A 26,311-nucleotide genomic window follows, 5' to 3' on the forward strand; every position below is an offset into this window, starting at 1 on the left:
GCACAGGAAATATAAAGCTGTCTGCTGCTATTTCCTTCTACTTATCGGGAGGCAGCTTTAGGGTTCTGCCAGATGGGCTGATAAGGTGGCATCAACAAAGACCTAGCTGGCTCCCAAGGAAGAAGACATATCCCATAAAACCCATGACGCTATTTCAAACACTCTACAGACAAAAGAAGAAAAAAGGTTTTGGCTACTGAAATATACACTTTTTTCCATAAGCTCCTTCTTTCAATTCATAATAAGCAAACTGTGCAGGACCTGGAGATTCTGGAGCAAAGGTGATGTGCCTTCTTTGGTAGGTGTAAGCAAGGGGTTCATAAGCAGTCTCTAAAGGATGGGAGAAAAATAAAGGTGGAGGGCAGTTGTCTATAACCGTAACATTAGAGAAACTTGAAAGGATCAGAGTGAAAGTTCTCTTGTCCTCTCTTTTCCTCTGTCTTAAGCAATGGTCTACGGTAACCACCTCATACCAGCTCATGAATTCATGAATTTTTGGGGATTATGTAAGCAGCTTGATAAATGTAGTTATTGTCAAAAACTAAATTACATAAACCTACAATTCAATTACATTGGAAACAAAGATAATGAATACTCAAAATTCATCACTTCCTAATGACTTTACTGTTTTACTATCACCCGTTCTCTTGAGGTAGTTTACCTCTGTTGTATCTGAATGGTGGAAATACTACCGCATGTTCTAACATATGTCTCTTCCTAACCCTGTGTTCAGTGATGTCATGTTGGCAGCTTGAAATCATTCACGGGGAGAGTATTTACACCCAGAGATACACAAATGGTACAGATCAGGGCGGCTCTTCCCCCTGGAGAGCTGGTTGTTAAATATTTATCATCACATCACTGATTAAAAGGCATATACTCCCCTTTCCTCTCATGATTGCTAAAAGAGAGAAATAAAGTCAGAAAAAAAAGGCAAATGACACCAATTAGTTCAAATATTCACTGGAGGCAAAGTCACATACCAGAATATACCAGTTCACACCAGTTCACATCAGTATATGCCAGTTTATAACAGTTTACTTAAGTACTGTTTAGTTGACATCCAGTTTTTAAAACATGGATATAGTAAAGTTCTTTTTAATAGTTAAATTGGAGTAAAGTTGAACTGCAAGAAGAGCGAAAACAAGCTTTTCTTTGAAACTTTACATTCTGCAGAGTCCTCATTTAGAAAAGGGCAAAGCTGAGCTTCAAACGTTCAGTTTAACTTCAGTCTGATTAGTAAATCAGAGGACGTAAGCGTTTAGTGGGGAAAAGCTTGTTAACTAGTCCTCCCGAGAGAATATAAGGAACAGCTACGAGGAAAAAACATGAAGCATCATGGGAAATAAAACTGGTACTAATGGATCTTGATACAGTGTCGAGGTTCCCAAAAAACCAAAATCATTTCGCAGATAACCTCAAACACAACAGAACAGATGTCTGCTAAGCCATAACAACAACAACAAAACATAACTGCTGTGCTTGAGGCAAATAGCAAGTAATGTGGGATCTTCTCGACTGGGCTCAAAAATTCTATTCTTGGAATTTATATGAAACAACAAGATGAAACTGTGTTTCAAAAACCTAGAGGCAAAGAGTCCCTAGAGGGATTTAAAAAAGGAATATAAATGTCCTGATACAGGACACTTTCAGAAATCACAAAATATTTACTTCAGCAAAAAGTGAGGTCTGTTTTCATAACCATTCACAGCTCTACCGGGCATAGAACATCATTATCTGAGTTCATATGAGGCAGAAAAAGAAAATAATGAGCAAGTTCAAGCAATCCAGTTTTTTTTTCTACAAAAAGAGGAAAAAATGATGATTTTTAATGACCTCTCATATCCCACTAGGAGCTCAAAAACATTACTGAGAAGCTATGCCGAGAGGGAATAAATTGCAGATGGTGCTTTTCACAAATGGGTTTTCATGTGAAGGACCTTGGGGTTTTTCAATTAGGAATCTTAAAGATTCCTAGAGATTGCAACATCCTGATACTGAGAGGCAAACTACTGCAGAGATCAACACAAATGGAGTTGCACAAAAAAAGATAATGTGATGACAATCAAATGGAGAATTTCTGGCAATTACTCAGACTCTACTAAGAACTCAGTGCAAAAGAGAACCTTAAAAAAAAAATGCCAGTAGGATAAAAGAATGAAACAAACTTGAATCATTTTGGACAGAATGAAAAATCAGGAGGGAAAACAGAACATGTAAGGCAAAGCCAAAAACAAACCACAAATTCAAGGGACAAAATATACTAGGCTTTAGACTAACTTGGGCCATTGCTTAAGGTATTTTAAGCAAAACTGATTAATATAGAAGGGAATAAAATAAACAATTACACACAAAAAGAGTTATTATTACAAAATTTAAGGCAACCTAAGGAACAAATAAGTATATTATTTTGGTAAGTTTTGGATTAATTAACCAGAAAAACCTGTTAACCGACAAAAACAAAACATGTATTTAAACTAATGGAATTATTTAACCTCCAATAAAAATAATTTCTTGAAAGTCAGTGAACAAAGAATAATTCAATGAGAAAAGTATGACTATTTAACATTTTTGACTTAAAAAAAACACACAAAAAAAAAACCTGTCTCACAAGGAAGCTAATCCATGCTAACAAAGGTAGAGAAACTGATAAATGAAACCAGATCATTGAGGGATTACTTTACAATGAGAAAATCAACGTCAAACAGGTTGGATGTTTATGTTAGCCAGCACATCACCTTAGAAAGCAAGCTTAAGTATAGAGGTTGCTTACAGTCAGAATAAGGGAAGTTAACTATGATCCCCGTGAATGTTCTCTCTATTGGATCTATTAGGCTAATAAGGTGCTCAGGAAGTAGACAGCTAAGGATAGTGCTTCAAGTGTGAGGTCAAGGTCAGTCTCTGCAAAACTTCCCTTTGTGAATGCACTGCTGACTAATGCCTCTTCTTGGTGGGAACATCCCTTCTATAAATGTACTGGTACCTTCATTTTAAGTCTTGCAGGCCTGTGAAATCATTGTCTAGACAACTGCTGTGTTTTATTTACACACTGTTTTACACATTGATTTCACAGTTTCAGTTTCAGGAAGCAACCTTATTTTTCAGATTCCTCGGGTAAAGTGGAAAAGGAAAAGGAAAGGGAGACTTCACTGTTGTTCCAGTGAAATTTCTCAGGAGCTCTTTTCTAAAAGCAAACTTGAACTATACACACAGCATGTCTAGAAAGACAGAATGCTGTTCACGGTTGAAGCTGGGTAATGGTATATGCAGGCTCATTAAACTACTTTATTTTTTTTAATGTTTTAAAATAAAAATGCCTGGCTGGCAGTCATATATAATCAGTGATTTTCTACAATAAGGTTTATAATATGTTGCTAAGGATAGAAATTTGCCAATGAGCTCATTCGGTCATTCAGTAAATATCAGAGCATCTTTTATATGCCAGCTCCAGTTCTGAACACACAAGGTGAACAAAGCAGACAGCCTTCATGGAACTTAACAGTCCGGTGGGGGGAAAGGTTAAGGATGAAATTTGGTATCTGATGTCTATAAAGATAGTTTAAGATATCAAAATGAAAAGATTAAATAAGGTGATAAACAGATACTCCTTTTTCTAGAGACGATAATAAGAAAGCAACAACTTTAGAAGTTAAGAGTCTAGAGTCCGCATATTTGGGTCTGATTCCAAGCTCACTAATTGCTAAATGGATGGCCTCAGGAAAGTATTCACTTTGTCTACATCTCGGTTTCCTAATCTGTAAAATGGAGATAATACCCATATCTGGTTCTTGGGATTGTGAAGAATTAAAGACAATTATCCACGTAAAATGACTACCACAGAACCTAAGAGATGGTAAACATTAAATAAATGTCAGGTATAATGATAATTATGGCTTAGAGGAATTTATATGTTGACTTTTCTTGAAACAAGAGGATTAAAAGAGGATCTTTGGAGATCCTCTTTTGGTTAATAATCACATAGTATTAAAATCTTAAGACTGAATGTGGATAGCTGGTATAAACATCAGGAATAGGGGAAATGAATGAATAACTGTTAGCCAGAAAGCTGGCTGCTATATGTGTTCTTCCTGAATCCACTTCACTAGCAAGCGCAATAAAATGCAATGCAAGATGAGAACTCTGCTGATTTCATGCTCAGTGATTCATTGTGCTCAGGATTCCAAGCCTGACTGCTACTTGGGACACCATCTCTCTGGTAACAAAAACAAATAATGCAACAAAGCCTGAATAATAATTGCCTAGCACTCAAGACACAGCCTAATTATAAAGACACTGAAACTTACCATAAAGCTATGAAGAGGCACATGATTTTCCATATTAAATCACCACCCCAACCTCACCCCTTACCCATGCCCATTCATCTTTTAGGAAACACAGCTTGATTCTTAATGCTGCTGCTGTGTAAAGAAATAATGAGCTCTGTTAGTGCACCTGAAAATACACCATCAGCCTAGACAGGGAGCACTTAGCTCATAGCACTTTAATGAAAATGTCAGGACCACCCTGAAGTATTTAAATCCTGTAAATGCCAAGTAAGAAGAGCTAAACAATTAAGGTAATGGATGGCAGCAAGCAAGGAAAAAAACTAAGTTGATTATCAGGAAAAATTTCAACACTGTCCCTCTTGTGCTGTAAGAAGTTTTTTCAAAGGAATTTATGGTAACACCCAAAGTTTTGGTTACCTAAAATTAGTTCAAACTACATTGGGAAACATTGTCAGGCAATGCAAATTTTATGGGTAAAGAGCTACATGGTCTCTTATTTCTCAATCCTTCTAAGGTTCTCTGGAAAAGTAGGCAAAAGAAGAGCACATTCTCGAACCTTGATAGCACCTGTGTGTGTTTTGTTGCCCCGCCCCCACCCCCGCCCCAACCAGAGGGTTCCCACCATGGATCAGAGCCTAGTTGTTTGATAGATGTTTGTGGAAATGTCAGGAAAAGTTTTTAGGCTGGAGAACACATGCTTGTATTGGTGATCCAACAGCTATCCAGTTTATGTTGATTTCTTGTTTCTACAGTAATAGACAGGAATAGGAAGGAGAAAAGGAGCCAAATACATGGACGCACCTGTAGAACCCTCAGGTAGGATTATGCTGCACAACCTGGTGTGAACTTCATTTGGCTCTACACTGTGTCTTAAGCTAACCTAATACGAAACTAAAGTGATTTGGGGCCAGAGAGAATGAGGATAGCAGTAAATAATTGCTGAATGAATATATTAATGAATTCTGCATTACCATCAGATCATAACTTAGGCTTCCCCAAAATATCAGTGCATAATATGGGTCTGATGACATTTATTGACTCAGCTTTTGTGTGTTCTTTCTCTCTTGTGAAATTTTGCAAACACAAGAATAAACCAGTGACAGCACTACAGACTCCGGGTAGATAGTAGTAGTCACTTAAGACTGATTTATTTGCCATGGGACCCACCCATCAAGTGATTTCTTTGAGGAATGTACATACATAGAAGCAACAGGGTCTCTCACTAGAGGCTGGAATATTTCCAAGCTCTCAAATTACTGAATGGAGATGTCAGGAGAGGAACTTCCAAATGTCAAGATTTCATCTAGCTATGGTAAAAGATACTGAAAAGATTTGAGATTTAGTCTAATGTTGTTATGAATAAAACATGACATTATAGTTTTTTGTTTGAAATGTTGTCACCCAAAAGAGAAACATTTATTTTGCACTGCTTCATAGGGTAAGAATAAGACCAAAGGATGAAAGTTTTGGGCTCAAAAGTGAGAAAAGAAGGAAATAGTTCTCTCCCTCCTACAGGTATTAGAAAAGAAGCTGATGATTATCTTAAAAAATAATAACTGAAAACACTAATTCAAAAAGATATATGCACCTCTATGTTTACTGCAGCATTATTTACAGTAGCTAAGATACGGAAGCAACCTAAATGTCCATTGATATATGAATGGGTAAGTATGTGGTGTGTATGTGTGTGTGTGTGTGTGTGTGTGTGTGTGTATATATGTGTGTATACACATATATATAACGGAATATTACTCAGCCATTAAAAGAAAAGAGCTTCCTATTTGCAACAACATGGATGGACCTACAGGGTATAATGCTAAGTGAAATAAATCAGACAGAGAAAGACAACTCCCATACAATTTCACTCATATATGGAATCTAAAAAAAACAAATGACCAAATAATAAACGAATAGAATCTTAAATATATAGAACCAATAGAATCGGTTGTTGCCAGAGGGGAGATGAGTGAGGGGACAGGTGAAATGGATTAAAAAAAGATTAAGAGCTACAAACCTCCAGTTATAAAATAAATAAGTCACAGAGATGGAAAGTATCACATAGCGAATAGATTGTATTAACAATACAATAATATTGTATTAACAATATACAATAATATTGTAATAACTTTGTATGGTGACTACAATTATCATGGTAAACACTGAGTCATATATACAATTGTCAAACTGCTGTGTTGTACACCTGAAACTAATGTAACACTGTATGTAAATTATAATTCAATAATTAAAAGAAGGAGGGGGTGCCTGGCTGGTTCACTGGGCAGAACATGTGACTTTTGATTTCAGGGTTGTATATTTGAGCCCCATGTTGGGTGTAGAGGTTACTTAAAAATAAAATCTTTAGTAGCACCTGGGTAGCTTAGTCGTTTAAGCATCTGACTTCATCTCAAGTCATGATCTTGCGGTTCATGAGTCCAAATCCTGCATCGGGCTCTGTGGTTACAGCTCAAAGCCTGGAGCCCACTTCAGATTCTGTCTCACTCTCTCTCCGCCCCTCCTCCACTCATGCTCTTTCTCTCTCTCTCAAATAAATAAACATCTAAAAAATTAAAAATAAAATCTTTAAAAAAATGTTAAAGTTATTTACCTGTTTTGAGAGAGAAAGAGAGAGACAGAGAGACAGACAAGTGGGGGAGGTGCAGAAAGAAAGAGGGACAGAGAGAGAGAGAGAGAGAGAGAGAATCCCAAGCAGGCTCTGCACTGCCAACACCAAGGACAGTGCGGGGCTTGAACCCATGAACTGTGAGATCATGACCTGAGCCGAAATCAAGAGTCAGATGCCCAAATGACTGGGCCACTCAGGCAGCCCCACAAAAAAATATATTTAGACAAATTTTTTTAATGTTTATTTTTGAGAGAGAGAGAGAGAGAGAGAGAGAGAGAGCACATACAAGTGGGGGAGGGGCATAGAGAGAGGGAGATATAGAATCTGAAGCAGGTTCTAGGCTCAGCACAGAACCCGATATGGGGCCCAAACTCATGAACTGTAAGATTATGACCTGAGCCAAAGTCAGAAACTCAACCGGCTGACCCACCCAGGCACCCCACAAAAAAATATTTTTAAAGAGAACAAAAAAAATAAAAACTGTGACCTGCTGGTGAAGAAAGAACTAATTTAATCTCCAGTTAAGGTGCTGTTAATTTGGTTTTATTTAAAATAAAATTGAAATACTTCACTAATCATTTCTACACCCCCTCCCACTAGAAAGTGAGCTCATTAAGCCAAGAACGTTGTTCTAATTGCTTGGCACATAGCTGCTTTCAGTGAATGTTAATTAATGAGCAACAATACTGTAAAAGATATTCTATGAAGTATATGTTTGACTTAAACTGTATTTTGAAACTCAATTAAGTTCCGGTATTGATTAAATGAACAGCTATGAATTTAGGAGTTGCTGTCCTTCCAACCTATTGGCTTCAATACCTTCAAATTGCTCTTTTCCTTCCCCATTATCTAGATAATTGAGAGAACTTAAGTATCGACTCTAACAATAATAACACCTACTTATTCCACGGAGTGCTCTACATTATATAGCAAAACTCATTTTATTGCATTTTGCTTTGCTGTGCTTTGCAGATACTGCATTTTTGTACAAAACTGAAGGTTTGTGGCAACTCTGCATCAAGAAACTCGATTGACACCATTTTTCCAACAGCATTTGCTCACTTCATGTCTCCATATCACATTTTGGTAATTCTCGCAATATTTCACACATTTTCATTATTATCCTATTTGTTATGGTGATCTATGATCAGTGACCTTTGATGTTTTTGTAATTATTTTGGGGCAACACAAACTATGCCCATAGAAGATGACAGACTTAATGGTTGTGTGTGTTCTGACTGCTCCACCACTCAGCCATTCCCGTCTCTCTCCCTGTTCTTGGGCCTCCCTATTCCCTGAGACACAACAATATTGAAATTAGGTCAGTTAACAATCCTACAATGGCCTCTGAGTGTCAAGTAAAAGAAAGTCAAACGATGCAGCACACTTCATTGTTATTTTATTTTAAGAAATCACGACGGCCACTCCAAGCTTCGGTAACCATCACTCTGTTGATCAGTCAGCAGCCACCAATGTCAAGGAAAGACCCTCCACCAGCAAAAAAAAATATGATTTGCTGAAAGCTCAGATGATGGTTAGCATTTGTTAGCAATAAAGTGCTTTTTAATTAAAGTACACACATTGTTTTTTAGACATAGGACTATCACACACTTAACAGACTACGGTGTAGTGTAAACATTACTTTTATATGCACTGGGAAACAAAAGAAAAATTGTTTGACTCATTTTATGGTGATATTTCCTTTACTGCAGTGTTCTGGACCAAATCTACAATATCTCTAAGGTATGCCTGTATCCACCCACATTATCTTATGCAATCCTTACAAAAGTCCTGTGAAGTAGACATGAGAACTTTTATAGGGTAAAGGAGGCTAAAGTGCAACATTGAAATAGGTTCTGCATCTCAAGTTTGGGCTTAGTTTTGTTTCTAGCTATGAAACTTTGGCAAGGTTAAAATTTCAGAGATTTAGTTTCTTTTTATCCATAAAAAAAACAGGATAAAATCCCTTATATACTTGCTGTGGGTATTGAATTCAAAAACACATGACTGCTTCTTGCAGAGACTTCTTTTCTGGCATACAGACAGGCTAGATTACTTGAAAATGAAAACCCTCTCTCTATAAAATACCTAGAAATACTGGATAAAATATGACAAATACTCTTTTAAATATATGGCTGAGATAGTAAGGAAAACCACCAGGGGCCAAAATTAAGGAATATACTAAAAATCAGGGTGATAAGTATGAGCTGACAATGGGATTAGCATGGAGTAAACCAAGGGTATGGATTTTAAGAGCCACTGGGTTTGGGAGATAAGGCCTTGGACCCTCACTAGGTGGAAAAGTTATATTAAGAGCTATACATACACAGAGGTCCTTGAAGAGGTATACACAATGTAAAATTCAGAATAGGAAAAAAAATGCATGTATGTGTGTATCTCTGTATCTCTATCTCTGTCTCTTTCTCTGTCTCTGTCTCTGTCACCACCTATACCTACATTGACCAAATCCAGGAAACAAAACAGAAGCTTGCTTGTCTTGGCCTAGACTCTATGCAAAAAGAAAAAAAATATCTACTAAGGATTAATTATTGTGAATTTACCATCATAAGGGTTTGGTTTTCAAGATTACACTTGGCAAATAAGGAAAATCCAAGATGAGAAATTAGCATTGAAAATGTGCCTAGTATAAGCAGCACAGATAAACACCTCACTGAAGAGCTCATAATTCAAAATTACAGTACACAAAAGAAGAACTCCAACATGTCAGCAAACATAATAAATAGCAAAATTAGTTCTCCCAAGAACTGCAAAGCATAAAATCATTGGACGCTCTAGCAGCCAGACTCTAGGGTGGCTCCCATCAACACAGTGCTTCCTAGTCTTCATGCCCTTTTAGAATTCTCTCCCCCTAAGTGTGGGCATAACATGTGGCTTGCTTCTGACCAATAGAATATAGCAACAGTGATGAGATACACATGATTATATGTGTGTGTGTTATATGCTTGTCTTGCTAAGAAACTCCACCCATTGCTGGTTTTGGAAAAGCAAGCTGCCATGATGGGAGCTGCCGCCATGGAGGGGGCCACGCCACATGGCACAGAGCTGGCAAAGCTTCTAGCTGACAGCCAGCAAAAAACTGAGCTCTCAGCCAGTGGCTGCAAGGAACCAGATGCTGCTGACTACCATGGAGCAGAGCCTTCCCCAGGGGAACTCCAGATGAGAAACCAGCCCTGGCCAACATCTTGATTTACAGCCTTGCAGAGGACCCAGCAAAGCTGTGCCCAGACTCCTTACCTATGTAAACTGTGAAATAGTAAATGTGTATCATTTTAAATCACATAGTTATGGTAATACTATTTATGCAGGAACAGATAACTAACACAGCTACATATTATATGTTTAAAATGCTTAAAGACATGAAAGAAGAAGTAAAAACATGAGGGAAAATGAGACAAAAACATCAGGAAGATTTGAAAAACACAAGTAGAATGTCCAATAATAAACATAATTCTTAAAATAATTTAACTCAATGGATGGGTTAAATAGCAGATTGAAATCTGCTGAAGAAATAATAGATGGAAAATCAAAGAAAATTGTTCTATTTCAATTTACAACATACAACACAGATATTAAAAGATGGAAAAACTTGAAAGAGACATTAAGAGAGATATAGGATTGACAACATTGACCAACCAGGGAATCCAGAATGACAGAACACAGAAAAGAGAAAGACTGTAGAAAGAAATAGAAGTAGAAAGAAAAAATGGCTGAGGATTTTACAGAAGTGATGAAAGACACGATTCCTCAGATTTTGCAAGCAATTCAGATCCAAGAAATTGTGGTAAACACACTGAAGTGAAATATAGAACACTGAAGTCCAAGAAATGATTTAAAATCAAATAATGAGAAAAAGCAGAGGAACAAGAGCAGACTCCTCAATAATGGCAATAGAAACCATAAGGCAGTAAAATAATACCTTCAAAGTGCTAAGAGAAAATTGTCAACCTAGAATTCTATATGCAGCTACATGATCAACGAGAGAATTAAAATAGACATTTTCAGACAAACAAAACCTGATGTTTACCACTAGTAAATTCTAATAATAAAAAAAACCTACTAAAAGATATTCTTCAGAAATGAAACCCAAAGGAAGGAGTATGATACAAAAAACAATGGTAAGCATGAAATTCGCGTGTGAATAAATCTACACAAGCATCAACAGTATCAAAAACAGATGATGATGACTACTTTGTAGGTATATAAGAAAATTTTAAATGCCATACAAAAATGATATGTAAAATGGGCAAGGTATGGTGGAATTAAAGTGTCCTAATATCCTAAACCTTTTGAAAGAATACAGATGATTAACTGTAGACGTTGTTAATTTTGGTATGCATGTTAAAACTGTAAGGGTGAAAACAGAAATAGAATATGTAACTTCTAAAGCAGTATAAGGAAATAAAATGTAAACCATTATTGCCATCCACATTTTATAGAACATGAAACAGAGGCTTCTTAAACTCAGTGACTTGACTATGTTTACACAGCTAAGAACTAGCATAATAATAATAGCATGTGATTTAAATTCATTTCTTTCAACTCCAAGTTCTGTGATTCTTTTCCTTCTTTGTCATATGCCCTCTGATCTAGTGATACAGTAAAACAACAATGTGTTCTCCTGACGTTCCATTTGAATAAGGCAAAAATCTCACACTGCTGCAAGACTATCTTTATATTAAGTAGCACTTTGTAGTAAAAGTAAGCAAATCCTCTTAATCCTCATTTACATTTCATTCTTACCTACCCTCTCCACTCATTAACTCCTACATTCCCCAAGTAAGCTCTCTTCCAGGCTCTAATTTTTACCATTTTTTTCTCTCTTCCTCTTTCCCACTTTTTAATTGTGTGTATGACTAATAAGAATAAGTGGTGCACACATGTGTGAACATGTATAATATTTATGATCACATTTGTTTACTAATTGCAAAAAATTCTCAATGTATACACTATGGAGAGTGGTAAATTCTAAATGCATAGTTTTTGTTGGGATGGAGTTTGTCGGAAAGATTTCTACAAAGGTGAAAGACATTATAAAAGACAGTGGTACCCAGCTCTGCTCCATTCTATTGTAGCACTCTATCATCAGAGCAAGTGGGTAGTATCGAAAAAGCAGTAGGACTATCTTTGGCAACAATCTAGGCTCCAAATCTTAGCAGTGATAGATAGTAGTCCAGCAAACGGTTGCTAGTGAAAGACTTTATCTCTGCACAATGGTAGTGCAGAGAATTTTCTCCTTGCCATTTCAATTGGCTTCTAACTGCACTATTCTATCTTGAGGCCACGCAGTAAAATCTTCAGGATATGCCCAAGACTGTAGCTGAAACTCTTAGACCATAGTCCCTCATGTCAAATCACTGCCACCAAGGTATGTCATCTGCCTACTAGCATACAGAAAAGCATGTAAGTCTCTTGGAAGCAACTCTTGGTCTCCTACCATACAGCTTGTCAGATGTATAAAAAAAAGATAAAATCAAGCTCATAGTGACTTTAACACCATGCCAGCTGATTGCACTCTGCCATTGACACCATTGATCCAAATATCTGTATTGTAGATATACTCTTGAAGACAGCCATATAGCATTTCTATTATAAAGAAATGAATAGCATTTCACACTGTGAAACAAATCCATAGAATTATGATATTAGAGGCAATTCTTGCCTCTGGAGGCACAGAAATCTTGGATAATTAAACCTAAACCAATGTAGACAATTGCTCCTTTAACTAAAACATAAAGTAACCATAGATGTAAAAAAACAAAAACAAAAACATGACTTGCTCTTTTGGTGTCCCCCTATTCACCTGAAAGTAATTTTCTCCATTGTTTCCCTCCCCCCAGCTGCTGTGACTCCCCAAAAGATAACCTAGGGAAGGATAAGTGAATTCATGGTATTTATCTTTCTCTGTTATTTCACTTAACATAATACCCTCTGGGGCTACATGAGGAATCTAAAAAACAAAACAAATGAACAAACAAACAAAAAAAAACACCCTTAAATACGAGAACAAACTGATGGTTGCCAGAGGAGAGGTAAGTGAGGAGATGGATAAAATAGATAAAGAGGATTAAGAGGTACAAACTTCCAGTTATAAAATAAGTCACGGAGATGACAAGTAGAGCATAGGGAATACAGTCAATAATGTAATAATATTTGGTGATGGATGTGACTCACTTACAATGATGAACACTGAGTAATGTACAGAAGTGTTGAATCACTATGTTGTATATAACACTGTATGCCAATTATAGTTCTTTTTTTTTTTTTAATTTTTAACATTTACTTATTTTTTTGAGAGACAGAACATGAGTGGGGGAGGGACAGAGAGAGGGAGACACAGAATCCGAAGCAGGCTTCAGGCTCTGAGCTGTCAGCACAGAGCCCAACGTGGGGCTCCAGCCCACAAACTGCAAGATCATGACCTGAGCCAAAGTTGGACATTTAACCAACTGAGCCACCCAGGTGCCCCTTTAAAAATTTTTTTAAAGATAATCTAGAGGAGGATAAAAAGTTTATGGACCTTGATAACCCCAAAACAGAATAATCCACCTCAGAATAACCAAAATTTAGCTGCATGCTATCTCACAATACTTCTATAGCAGATTGAATAATATCATTACTAAGAGTTAGTAAGTCTAACAAACTTAAAAAGAATTTCCACTTTTACAAGTGCAGGGAAATATGGTGATTACAACAACAACAAAGACCCACTTGATTGAGCAGCTGAAGATTTTTGGAGGAGGAGGCTTTGCAGTAGTGAGAACATAATAAATAACAGATGGTACTCCACCCAAGAGGCAATAGTTTAGGGGGAGGAGGGCAAGTGGAGACTCACAGGTAAAGGGTTAACAACGGAAGAGCCCACGGTGCGGTCTCAAAAAATAGCACTGGCAAATTAGAGATATAACTCTACGATTGCACAGAGCCAGATCCAGACCAGGTAGAAGCTGAAGCCCTTGTTTGCATAGTAAAAATAGTACAAAGCTCTGTCAGCTGATTTCCAAAGCACGGTTATCAAAGCCAGAGTGCAGGTGGTGGAAGCTAACAACAAACATCCAGCAGCAATACTCTACACTATCTTGAATAAGAGTGTAAGGTAATAAATAATATGACACAACTAACTCCGCATCATTCAGGGAGAGGTTCTCTGGAATGGGACTATTCCAGCTTGTAAGAACCCCTTAAATGGTCAACAGATACGGACGTGATTTGCAGTTTTCTAGGCTTGAAGACTTCTCTCCATAAAAGATCATAAAATCCTAAGAATAAAAAACTGAAAAGATTAAGTCAGCTTGAGTCATAATTCTATTCCCTTTCATTCTCCCCCCTCAAAAGAGGCCATTCTCTCTGTCTCCTTCTGCGGGGAATCCTCTATTCTTCCTCCTCTATCTTTTTTTCCTCCTCTGTTTTGCTTCAGGGTGGTCGTGAGATGTTCTCTTCGCTGCCACTCAGTATTGGTCTCCATGGTGTGGAACACACAAGCACAGGCGACGACACAGAGCCTACACCACACACAGTCAACATCCTTTCCCGCCCTCTACAAGGTCACCAGCCTGAGTCTGTCCACAGTTGATTTCTGCAAGAAGCTCAGCAAACACTTTGGTCAATGCCTCTGCTCCCCATCACTTCAATGATTCATGACAAGTCCTCTCTTGGGTTCTCTTTTAAATCACTCACAACCAAACCAAAAAGGCATAAATCAAAAAAAATATGGGATGTCCTTTTTTGGAAGACCAAGTAATTGCTAGCAAAGAGAAAATAAAGCAAACCAAACAAAATAGATAAAACTGGAAACCCACAAATCAGATTACAAAACAATATTCTACTGACATTTAAATAAAGTAATCCCATGGCAGCGAGGGAACAGCTCCCTTTTTGCCTGTACTCCCAGATTTCTCTTGCTTGGGGCTGGACACAACTTCTTCACGTCTCTGTGTACTCAGAGCTGCCCATTGAGCCAACATTATTTAGTACTTACTTGGGCTTGTTTGCATACTTTAAAAGGGTGAAGTGTTTCTTGGTAGAAGAGCTGATGATAAGCCTGTAGGTCAAACCAAAAGTACACACTATTCCTCCACAACTGCAGATGGAAAAAATACATAAATCATTACCACCCAATTATTAAAGCCCTGCAAAGCTCTGATTTCAAATATAATTAATTGTTTAGTTCCATGGTGTTGCCATAAATCAGGTTCAATTTAAGACGGTTTTATCTTCTATTACAAATTGGCAACATACAAAATATTTCTTGGTATTGTCACTAAAATATTATATTTTGCATGTATGCCTCTCACATAATTGGCCATTAAAATAGGAAGCATGCTAGTTAACAATTAAAGAGTAATTACATATTTCTGGCATGAAACCAGGTATTTTGATGTATATGGGCAAATGCATATCATATTAAACCCAACCACTACTCTCATAATTGAACCACTGAAATACTTTATATCGAGCAAAACAAAACAAAACAAAAAAACTGGCAAATTTTCCACTATCCATTGCAATTTCTAATTATTAGAGTTATTTGTAATAAAAATTAAAGGACTGATAGAAACCAACTCTGAATTTAATTTATATTACACTAAAACAAAATTACATGAGAATAAATTGCTAATAATGCAAGTCAATCCTTGTCTGTATTTTGTTTTCTTTGTAATTTTACTAGGATAGTGAACAAAGAAAATGATAATTGAGATGTTTACATTTGTTACTAAATATTTAGAATAAAATTTATTACCAGAAGAAATGGGATTTTAACATCAAATGTAATTATTTGAGCACTGAATTATTTCAACTTCTCTTATTTTAAACTAAGGCAAAGGTATAAAATTAGATTTAAAATCATTGTTTTTTACCTTATTTCCTGAGTGCTCACAGAATTTGGTAAAGAAGAATCCAGCTCTATTTTCTACATACAAAGATTGCAACAAATTTTCCATGTCAAATCCTCCCAAGGCACCATCTTCCATGGTTTTAACCTAGATAACAAAACAGAAGTCCATGATCCACCCAAGAACATGGTGATTTTTTACGACATTGTCCAACAACAGGGTTTCATAAATTCTTCCAGGCTTTCATTTTTCTGCTGGACTTTTTATCTTACTTTTGTACCATATAAGTAATTAATGCAGTATGTCTGCCTCTGACTGTCATTTAAGATCCATTTATGGAGCCAACCCTAGCAGCAGACTTCATTCTATTATAAACCAATCTGATTTCAAACTTAATGTTAAAGCGACTTCTCAACCTCAATTATTTTCATGTTTCAGGCACAGTGATACCATTTTAGGAGGCTTCCAAATCTCTGCTGGTGGCCTCTTTCCTACATATTTACTGTTATTTTAGCCTTGAGGTGATGCTATAATAGCTACAAGAAAGTTATAAAAAGAACCATCTTCAAGGTTTCTCAGTGCTGCTCATTAACTGTCCTCAGGGGGTCCCCTCTTTGGACAGTCTCACCCTGTACAGGTCAAGGCCTTCAGAGAGTCAATGGCAATGTAAGTTCTCATAAAACTTTGTTATTTTGGGGCCTCTCTGCCAACAATGCTGGCAACCCTAATACCATTCTTGAAACACAGAAAGCTGGCTACTTCCCCAAGCACAAGAGTGACTACAAAACAAAAGGATATCTACTGTTCATAGGAACTCTTTGGTATTTGCTCTGTGGAACTCGGACTTCTTTGTAATCTTGAGATAACTGTGGCATGAACAATTTAAGGCATTGTCATAGTGTCTCTCTATCTCTATCCCTCTGCTAAACAAATTCTAAAGTGAGAATTTAATGTTTTTATGATGTTTAACTATTGGCATTCCAAAAAATTTTTTAAATCATTATTTTGGTGGGAAAAAAATCCTAGTTGGAAGAAAAAGAGCACTGTTTGCTTAGAATAAAATAAAAAGATACGCAAAATTATATCTAAGTGTTCAGACTCTATTGGGACTACCAAGGTTTCTACCTAAAGTACAGTCCTTAGGGAACGTAAACTTGTCACCTCCAACTGATACAGTAAATCCACATTATCAAGGTAGACACACACTGGAAATAGAATTTCATAAAAAGTCTAAGTTCCCAAGAGAACATTAAAATTATTTTTATCAAATGTTAACAATTTAATAAAAATAATAGCCTTATTGTGTGTCTAAACCAGAACACAGCTGTTTTTGAAAATAGTAACCAATGGGAGTATATAGCAACATGGTACTACAAAAGGAAACACAGAGGAAATTTCTGTATAAAAATCCTTCTCAGGGGGGCACCTGGGTGGCTCAGTCAGTTGGTGTCTGACTTCGGCTCAGGTCATGATCTCATGGCTTGTGGGTTTGAGCCTCCCATTGGGCTCTGTACTGACAGCCTGGAGCCTGCTTCGAATTCTGTGTCTCTGTCCCTCTCTGCCCCCTTCCCCACTCGTGCTGTCTCTCGCTCTCTCAAAAATAAATTTAACAAACATTAAAAAAATCATTTCAGAAGGAGAAAATAAAATGCGTTGTTTAGTAACGAAAAAATACTACAGTAAATCAATAAAAATTCTCTGAAGTGGGGCACCGGGGTGGCTCAGTCAGTGAAGCATCCCACTCTTGATTTCAGCTCAGGTCATGATTTCATGGTTCATGAAATCAAGCCATGCATCAGGCTCTGTGCTGACAGCATGGAGCCTACCTGGGATTCTCTCTCCCTTTTCTCTCTCTCTGCCCCTCCCAGCTTGCACACACGTGCATTCTCTCTCTGAAAATAAATAAACATTTAAAAGAATTCTCTAAAGTCAGTTAAATGAAGAATCAAATTAATCTCAAAATACTTACCAAAGATTCTTCTGTATAAGTGTATCTTCTATCCAGCTGGGGCTTCAGACATTCAGAAATATCAGTAAAAGATGTTAAGCGAATAACTCTGGTGCTTTCTGATCTATGCCTCAACCTAAATTATAAGAATGAGAACTAATTGATCAACATATTTTGAGTACCCTTGGTATACATGGCATCAATTCTTGGGAGTGACAGAAACCCAGATAGTGGTGGAGAAGAGGTGTCTTAGGCCCAATTGCAACTGTGGAAGCAAGCAGCAAAAATGGAAAAAGGCAAGGGGTCAAGACCTCTATCAGCTGTATTACTGACTGGAGGAGGCAGCGAAGCACAACTCCATGAAGGAGATATGGCTGGTGATCCACAGGAGAGTCTATGATATCACCCATTTCCTTAACAAGCATCCTGGGGGAGAAGAGGTTCTACAGGAACAAGCTGGTGCAGACACAAGTAAAAGCTTTGAAGACGTAGGCCACTCCTCTGATGCCACAGAAATGCTCAAGTAGTACTATATTGGTGATGTGCATCCAAGTGATCTTAAACCTGAAAGTGGTAACAAGGACCCTTCAAAAGATACCTGTGCAAAAGTTGCTGGTCATATTGGATTTTGCCCATCATAGGTACTATTGTCTTAGGTTTCCTGTATTGTTACTACATGTCAGAAAAGAAATCCTCCTGGAAGTCAGAAAGCATATCCATTGGGACTGTGAGCTAGAGGCTTGTTTGGAGGCTGAGTGGTGCCCTCTCCTAGAATCCTGCCAGTTATGTGCATCCCCCTTGGAGCCCAGATGTCTGGCCAGACATCCACCCCAGACCTGGGGCCAGTGTCCTTCATCTCCCAGAGCCTTACTCCCAAAGCACCCACTCATTGTTCTGTGTCTCTGCCAATGGCTCCTCTTTCTGCTGCCATTCACCATTGCATTTCCATACTTTGTGTTACAATTACAATCCATATGTCCTAGTGACATTGTCCTTTGGTAAAAATGACTGCCTTCCAATACTTGAAATGCATATCAGATATTCTTAACAGGGCAACACACTCCGGTTTTGAAGCTTTTCTTTTTCCATCGAAGTGTATTACACATACACATATATATGTATTTGAATACATATGTACATATATATTTGAATATAATATTTGAATTTATTTATATGCATATATAAATCTTACAAATGCGTCTGGACACTGTGAGAGAATAGGGAGAAAAACAGTGCAAGTATCAGGTACAGCCTTTAAGAGATGGTTGAAAAAATGAAATCTAGTCCTACAGAAAGATGACTCTCAATAACGTAACTGTTGATTGAATGAATTCAAGAATATATTATAGATGCCAAATGATGGGAATGGATAATAAATACTATAGAATGTAAGAACAAGAAGTTTCTTTGAGCTGTATTAGTAATGAAAGAAATGATATTTTCCCTGAAAAACTGGGTAGGAGATGAATTCTGTGTGTGCACGTGTGTGTGTGCATGTATATGTGTGTGCGTGTGTGTGTGCGTACGTGTGTGTGTGTGTGTGTGTGTGCCTTGTTTAAAAGGCAGCAAGTAAAAAATTAAATTAAATTAAATTAAAATAAAATAAAATAAAATAAAATAAAATAAAATAAAATGAGGCAGCAAGTTAACTAATTTGCTTAGGGTAAGAGGACACTAACAGTTAAGTGAATACTATATAACACATACCAAACACTGTGCTAAATACAATTCACATTGTCATATTTAATCCTCACAACAGGTGGGATTCATAAGGATTTATATGTGGTAGCGTGGGGTGAGATAATGGAAGATTTTGGAGCTAGACTAATGACTTCAGACATTATCTTGTTATATTTTCTTATCCAGCTCCCTCTCCATAACGCACTGCAATTATTCTAAACCCTATTTTCCAGCTCCATAAAACGCCCATTCCACTTCACCAATATATCTGCATTCCAATCTGCCAGCAGATTACTTTGCAGCTTCTTCTCAGACAAAATGTAGGTAAAATATGCTTCAGTTTCTCAGGGAAAAGGTAGGTACAACGTGCTTCAGTTTCCACTCCCCAATGAAGGAGATAGTTTGACTGGCTAACTCAACACCCATTCCCAGTGACATAGCTTTATAACTAGCACCACTGACATACTGATAAAGCTAAATATTCACTTTCTAAGACCATCTTGCAGAGAAGGATTGTCATGTGATATCATTATGACTAGTGAGATACAAAATGAAGTCTGCTGGGGAGTTTCTAAGAAAGCTTGCTTTTCTGACCAAAGGGAAAAGATGAATGAAAATTGCCCTTCTTCCTTTATGATTGGAAAGCTTGATGTCTGGAGCTATAACATCAATGAACATGAAAGAATGGCAAAGAACATTACAAAAATTCAGGCCCTAATACTTCTGATCCAGGGAAGCAATGCTGGCAGTTACCTACCCTCATATTTCTTATTCTGTCAGAAAAATAAGCCAAATTTGTCTATTCCATAGTCAGTCAAGTTTTCTGTAATTTGCAGCTGAAAAGACTTAAATTATTCATCAACAAATACATCCACCTATACCTAGCCTTATTTCCTTCCATCCTGTCTCAGGAAAAAGTGTCCTACCTCCTGTTGAAGGTTAATCCCATGGCCTTTGTTCTTGAACTCTTCTTTCCATTCTCCATTGAAAATATAAACCTTTAGGGTGCCTGGGTGGCTCAGTCAGTTAAGCATCCAACTCTTGAATCCAGCTCAAGTCATGATCTCACAATTCGTGAGATTGAGCTCCACGTCAGGCTCCATGCTGATAGCACGGAGCCTGCTTGGGATTCTCGCTCTCTCCCTCTCTCTCTGCCCCTCCCCAGCTCATGCACATATGCATTCACTGTCTCTCTCAAAATAAATAAACTTAAAAAAAAAAAAGAAAATACAGACCTTCTTCTTTCTCATCAATCTTTAACTTCTTCCTTTTCACTAGATACTACGCTAAGCATATTAACAAGCTCAAGTCTCTGCCACCTTAAAATATCTTTTCCCTGTACAGAAAATCATCAAATCACAAAAGAAGAGAGCAAGAAAAAAAGGAACAAAGGAATTACAAAATAGCCAGAAAGCAATTAATAAAATGACAATGAGTCCATACCTATCAATAATTATTTTACATGGAAATGGACTAAACTCTCTAATTAAAAGGCACAGAGTAGCCTGGATGCTCTCATACATCTGAAAGGAGTATAAATTGTTACAACTCATATTAAATACAATTTGGTAATATCTTAAAAAATTTTTTAAATCACATGAATTTGGATTTAGAAATTCTTCTTTTAGGAAATTATCCTGTAGACATATGCATTAACATGAAATACAGCAAATGTATAATAGCCATTGCAACATTGTTTTTAATAATGACAGATACTGGAAATAATGTCCATGTCCCCTAATAGAGTACAAATACAACAATACTTGGCATAAAATGAAAGATAACCAGACATAAGGAGAGATAAGATTATAAGAACAAGAAATGACAGAAAACACAGATTACAGTATATCTATTACTGTAGTACATTTACTGCTATGAAACACTTTAGATAAATTCAGTAAAAACAAAGATACATAGGGACGCCTGGGTAGCTCAGTTGGTTAAGTGTCTGACTCTTGACTTCAGCTCAGGTCGTGATCTTATGGTTCATGAGATCAAGTCCCATGTCAGGTTCTGCACTGACAGAGCAGGGCCTGCTTGGGATTCTCTCTCTCCCTCTCTCTCAAAACAAATAAATAAATATTTTTTAAATATTAAGAAAAATACAAAGGTATGCAATAAGTGTATAGCATGATACTATTTTGAACCATGTATATATATTTCCAATTTTGAAAATAAAATAATTTAATTTTAATAAATGACACACACACAAAACTCTCTAGATGTTCTTCACTGCATGGGAAATCAACTCCAAATTCCCTAATGTGACACAGAAAAATGTCACTATCTGAACCTCCATTATTGTTTTAGCTTTTATCTTGCCTTTTTACTATAATACACTATATCTAGCCAAAACTTAAACATAAAAACAATGCATAGTTCTCAAAATTCAACTTTTCTCTCAGTTCATACCTGTATGTCTTTTCACTTGTTTTATCACTTGAAAAATTAAGATAATGTCTTCTTCATGGGGATGAATTCATGGGAACTAATATAATGCAAGAAAAGTATCTACAACCAAAACTTATTAACTGCTATTTTTGGAATTAGCAGACAAGGTGATTTAGACCAACTCTCCCTTTGAAGACCAACTAGATAAACTGAAAAAAAAAAAATACAAAAATTAATCTGCTAGAAAAAAAATTGAGTGCTAACAATGTAGCTAAGAATTTAGGGGCCAACAGAAATAAACCCACAATTATATGGTCAATTAATCTTCAACAAAAGAGACAGAATATGCAATGGGAAAAAGACATTCTCTTCAACAAATGGTGCTGAGAAAACCGGACAGCTACATGCAAAAGAATGAAGCTGGACCACATTTTCACTCCACACACAAAGATAAACTCGAAATGGATTAAGGACCTAAATGTGAGACCTAAAATCATAAACCCCTACAAGAAAACACCAGCAATAATTTCATGGACACCAACCATAATCACGTTTCTAGATATGTCTCCTGAGGCAAGGGAAACAAAAGTAAACAGAAACCATTGGGACTTGATTGAAGTAAGTGCTGTGCTTCTTCACAGCAAAGGAAACAACCAAAAAAAAACTAAAAGACAACCTACAGAATGGGAGAAGATACTTACAAATGACATATCCAATAAAGGGTTAGGAACAAAAATATATAAAGAATTTACACAATGCAACACCAAAGAACAAATAATCCAATTTAAAATTGGGCAGAAGACATGAACAAACATTTCTCCAAAGACGGCATACGGATGGCCAACAAACACATGAAAAGATGTTCAACATCACTCATCATCAAAGAAATGCAAATCGAAACTACAATGAGATATCACCTCACACCGGTCAGAATGGCTAAAATCAAAACCACAAGAAACAAGTGTTGGTGAGGATGTGGAGAAAAAGGAACCCTCTTGCACTGTTGGTGGCAATGTGAACTGGGATAGCCACTCTGGGAAACAGTATGGACGTTCCTCAAAAAGTTAAAAATAGAACTACCCTACAACCTAGTAATTGCACAATTGGGTATTTACCCAATACAAAAACACTAATTCACGTATGTATATTGTACACGTATGCATATTGTACAATTATGGAGGCAGCCGAACTGTCCATCAATAGGTGAATGGATGAAGACAATGTGGTATGATTTTATATATGTGTATACACACACACATACACACACACACAATGGAATATTATTCAGCCATAAAAAAAGAAATCTTGCCATTTGCAACAACTTGGAAAGAGCTAGAGAATATAATGCTAAGTGAAATAAGCCAGTCAGAGAAAGAGAAATACCATTTGATTTCATTCATATGTGGAATTTAGGAAACCAAAAAAAAAAAATGAGCAAAGGAAAAAAGAGACAGAGGGAGGCAGATCAAGAAAGAGACTCTTAATCATAAAGAACAAACTGATGGTTACCAGAGGGGAGGTAGATGGGGAGATGGGCAAAATAGGTGATGGGGATTAAGAATCATTTGTGATGAACACAGGGTGTTGTATGGAAGTGTTGAATCACTATATTATACACCTGAAACGAATATTACACTGTGTTAAGTATACTGAAATTAGAATAAAAAACTTTTAAAAAGGTAACATAATGGACAACATAAAAGAAGTGGTATATATATACAAGGGAATATTATTCACCATAAAAAAATTATGAAATATTGCCATTTGCAACAACATGGATGGATCTAGAGAGTGTAATGCTAAGCAAAATAAGCCAGTCAGAGAAAGACAAATACCATGATTTTCCTCATATGTGGAATTTAAGAAACAAAACAAATGAGCAAAGGGGAAAAAAAGAGAGAAACTAAAATAACAGACCCTTAACTGTACAGAACAGACAGATGATTGTGAAGGTAGATGGGAGGGCGGGGGAAAAGAGTGAAATAGGGAAGGGGATTAAGAGTACACTTATCTTGATGAGCACGGAGTAATACATGGAACTATTTAATCAACTATAAACCTTATAATTTAATCAACTATAAGCTAATATAGCATTGAAACTAATATAACACTATATATTAACTACACTAGAATTAAAATTAATGATGATGATGATGATGATGATAATACATTAAAAAAGGAATAAACTGAAAAAAGGAGTTTTGGGGCCAAAACTCATTGAGGAAAAAAAATTCCCAGGGGTGAGGATTCTGAGAAGACGTCAGAGTAGGAAGCACCAGGAACCTACTTCCCCACCTAGACAATAAATGAACTGGCAGAATCTAACGTAACTATTTCGGAGCTCTGGAATCTACTTAAGGCTTTCAATTTCCAGGGGAAGGCTTGGACAGTAAACCGTGGTTAATTTTGGTCAGTTAGAGCTCCTAGCACAGCAGCATTTACCCTTCCCCCATCCCCAGCCCTGTGGCAGACAGCTGAGCAAGTGTTCCTGGAGCATTCCGCACGCAGCTGCAAGAGCCAGGGTGAGCAGAAAGGACCATGTCTACCAAATTATCAGGCATCTGTGTTCTGATCTCTGATCGCTGCTGCAGATCACAGATGTGCAAGAGGCAGGTGGCCATTGTTGTAGCACCCAGTCCTCCTCAGGCCGAAGTGACTTCCAGGGAATTTAAAGAGACATTGCCCTTCCCCACCCCCAACCCCACCTCCATTTTTCTCTTTTCCTCCTTTTAGAAGTCAGATATTAAAGATTAGGATACTCAAATGCAACTGTATATGCAGGGAAAAGTTAGAAAGTAACCACACATGGCCCGGAAAATGCACATACTGGGAAAGACCTAAGAAGACCCTAAGTTTTACCTCAGGTTGATCCTAGGCACAGTCTACAAAAATAAAAAAAAATTAAAATAAATTTAAAATGGTGAGTTTTATGTTATGTGAGTTTTATCTCAAAGGGAAAGAATGAAAGTGAAGTAATAAATTAGTAAACAAAAAATGATTCCCCAACAGATCCCACACCAAAGTTAACATCAAAGGGTATTTATTTAGGTTGAAGGAAAATAATCCCACTTGAAATAAAGAACAACGAAAAGAGTAAATATGTGGGCAAAGCTAAATGAATAAATATACTGTGTTAAATAATGACAATATTCTTGAGAGTCGTATGACTTCAAGTCAAGACTCAAATTTGAGAAATACCAAACTATTGAAAAAGACCAAATGAGAGCTGGAGGGCAATCTTCTCAGAAGTCTTTTGGTTGTACAGCTCATGACAGGCTGGAGATGAGAGGCACCATCCATTTCAAATTACTCATCTCAGGAGTTGTGCTCCTAATTTAGACTATGCCTGACTCTAATACCTATCACTGAAACACAAGGAACTCATGTAAAAACTATCTATGTATTCAGTTTTCTATTTCAATTTAATTGTCAATTCTTCCAAAGTCTTACCATTGCAGAATAACACTTGGCACGTAAAAAGCCGCACCTACCCTTTCTCAATCGCATCGTCCTTCGAAGAAATCAGATACAAAGACTTGCTCTTCCAAGGTTTTTGAACTGCCGTTTTTGCTCTAGGTGGTTTCTTGGGAGATTTAGGATGTTGTAATAAATTGGATTCTTCTTTCTAACAAGTGGTAAAATAATAAACCAGTGAAAAATGAGCCAATATGAAGGGGAAACAAAGCATAGCTCTGTACATATACCTTGAGTTTGTTTTCATCACTAGAGGATCTCCTCTCTCGCTCTACTGTGCTTCCCACTAGAATAAAAATGTACTCCTTCCTAAACTCCCACTTTTCTACAACCAACATGCTGAATCCCTGACAACTTCTTTAGAGTATAAGAAAGGCCAAAGGCTGGTATACCCCTACTCATATCATTGTGAAAGAAAACTCTTTCCTAGAGGGAGAACCTCACAAACCTTTTCTTTATTCTATAATCAAATAGGTTTTCATCTGTCTGGGGGTGGAGATGGGAGGATGAGGAATGGAGGTAGGGAAAGGAAGCAAGGATACCACTGGTCCATACTAAAGACCTATATCTTAACAAAACTATTTCCTTCCATTTTTGGACATTTTATTTTTGTTCCCATTCTTAAATGTTATTTATGGTAAAAAGTCAACTATTTGGTAAAAGCTACATGTATGAATCAAAAAAGTACAAACACTTAAAAGTCCAACTTTGATCTGAGTACGGGAGGCATACATAAATGTAACATTATATAAAATTTAAGAGTAAGGATTATGAAATTATGACACACATGGAAAAATGTGAGGAAGATGTTAGAAGAAATAATCAGAATACAGAAGTATAAGTGCATTAAAATTAAGATTCACAACAAGACCAAGAGAAAATAAGTAATAGTTGCTAGAAGGAGGTGAAATCAGGAGTGATTTGTCTCTTCAGTTTCCAAATTTCCAGTAGTTTTGTTACTTGAAAAACAAACGCCAACTTTTCTTATATGTCAACTTCTAACAGAATATAATATATGTTCCTGGAGAGCAAGGAATATATTTGCGATGTTTTATTA

At 36.8% G+C, this 26,311-nt stretch overlaps 1 protein-coding gene and 1 pseudogene across 6 annotated transcripts in view; one reads left to right on the top strand and one right to left on the bottom strand.

The window, feature by feature from the left end:
• The window catches only part of RGS22 (regulator of G protein signaling 22), a 134,211-nt gene that overhangs the window by 42,453 nt on the left and 65,447 nt on the right, over nt 1–26,311 (bottom strand). For all 6 annotated transcript variants that reach the window (XM_011291412.4, XM_045050216.1, XM_045050217.1 and 3 more), the window contains 4 exons: nt 25,272–25,405; nt 17,731–17,845; nt 15,786–15,908; nt 14,906–15,007 (listed from right to left, as the gene is read on the bottom strand). In XM_011291412.4, the coding sequence (XP_011289714.2) occupies nt 14,906–15,007; nt 15,786–15,908; nt 17,731–17,845; nt 25,272–25,405 (474 nt within the window). The remainder of the gene's footprint in view (nt 1–14,905; nt 15,008–15,785; nt 15,909–17,730; nt 17,846–25,271; nt 25,406–26,311) is intronic.
• LOC109495877 lies at nt 17,944–18,445 on the top strand (annotated as a pseudogene).

Source organism: Felis catus, chromosome F2, assembly GCF_018350175.1.
Source record: "Felis catus isolate Fca126 chromosome F2, F.catus_Fca126_mat1.0, whole genome shotgun sequence".
NCBI classification, from domain to species: domain Eukaryota; kingdom Metazoa; phylum Chordata; class Mammalia; order Carnivora; family Felidae; genus Felis; species Felis catus.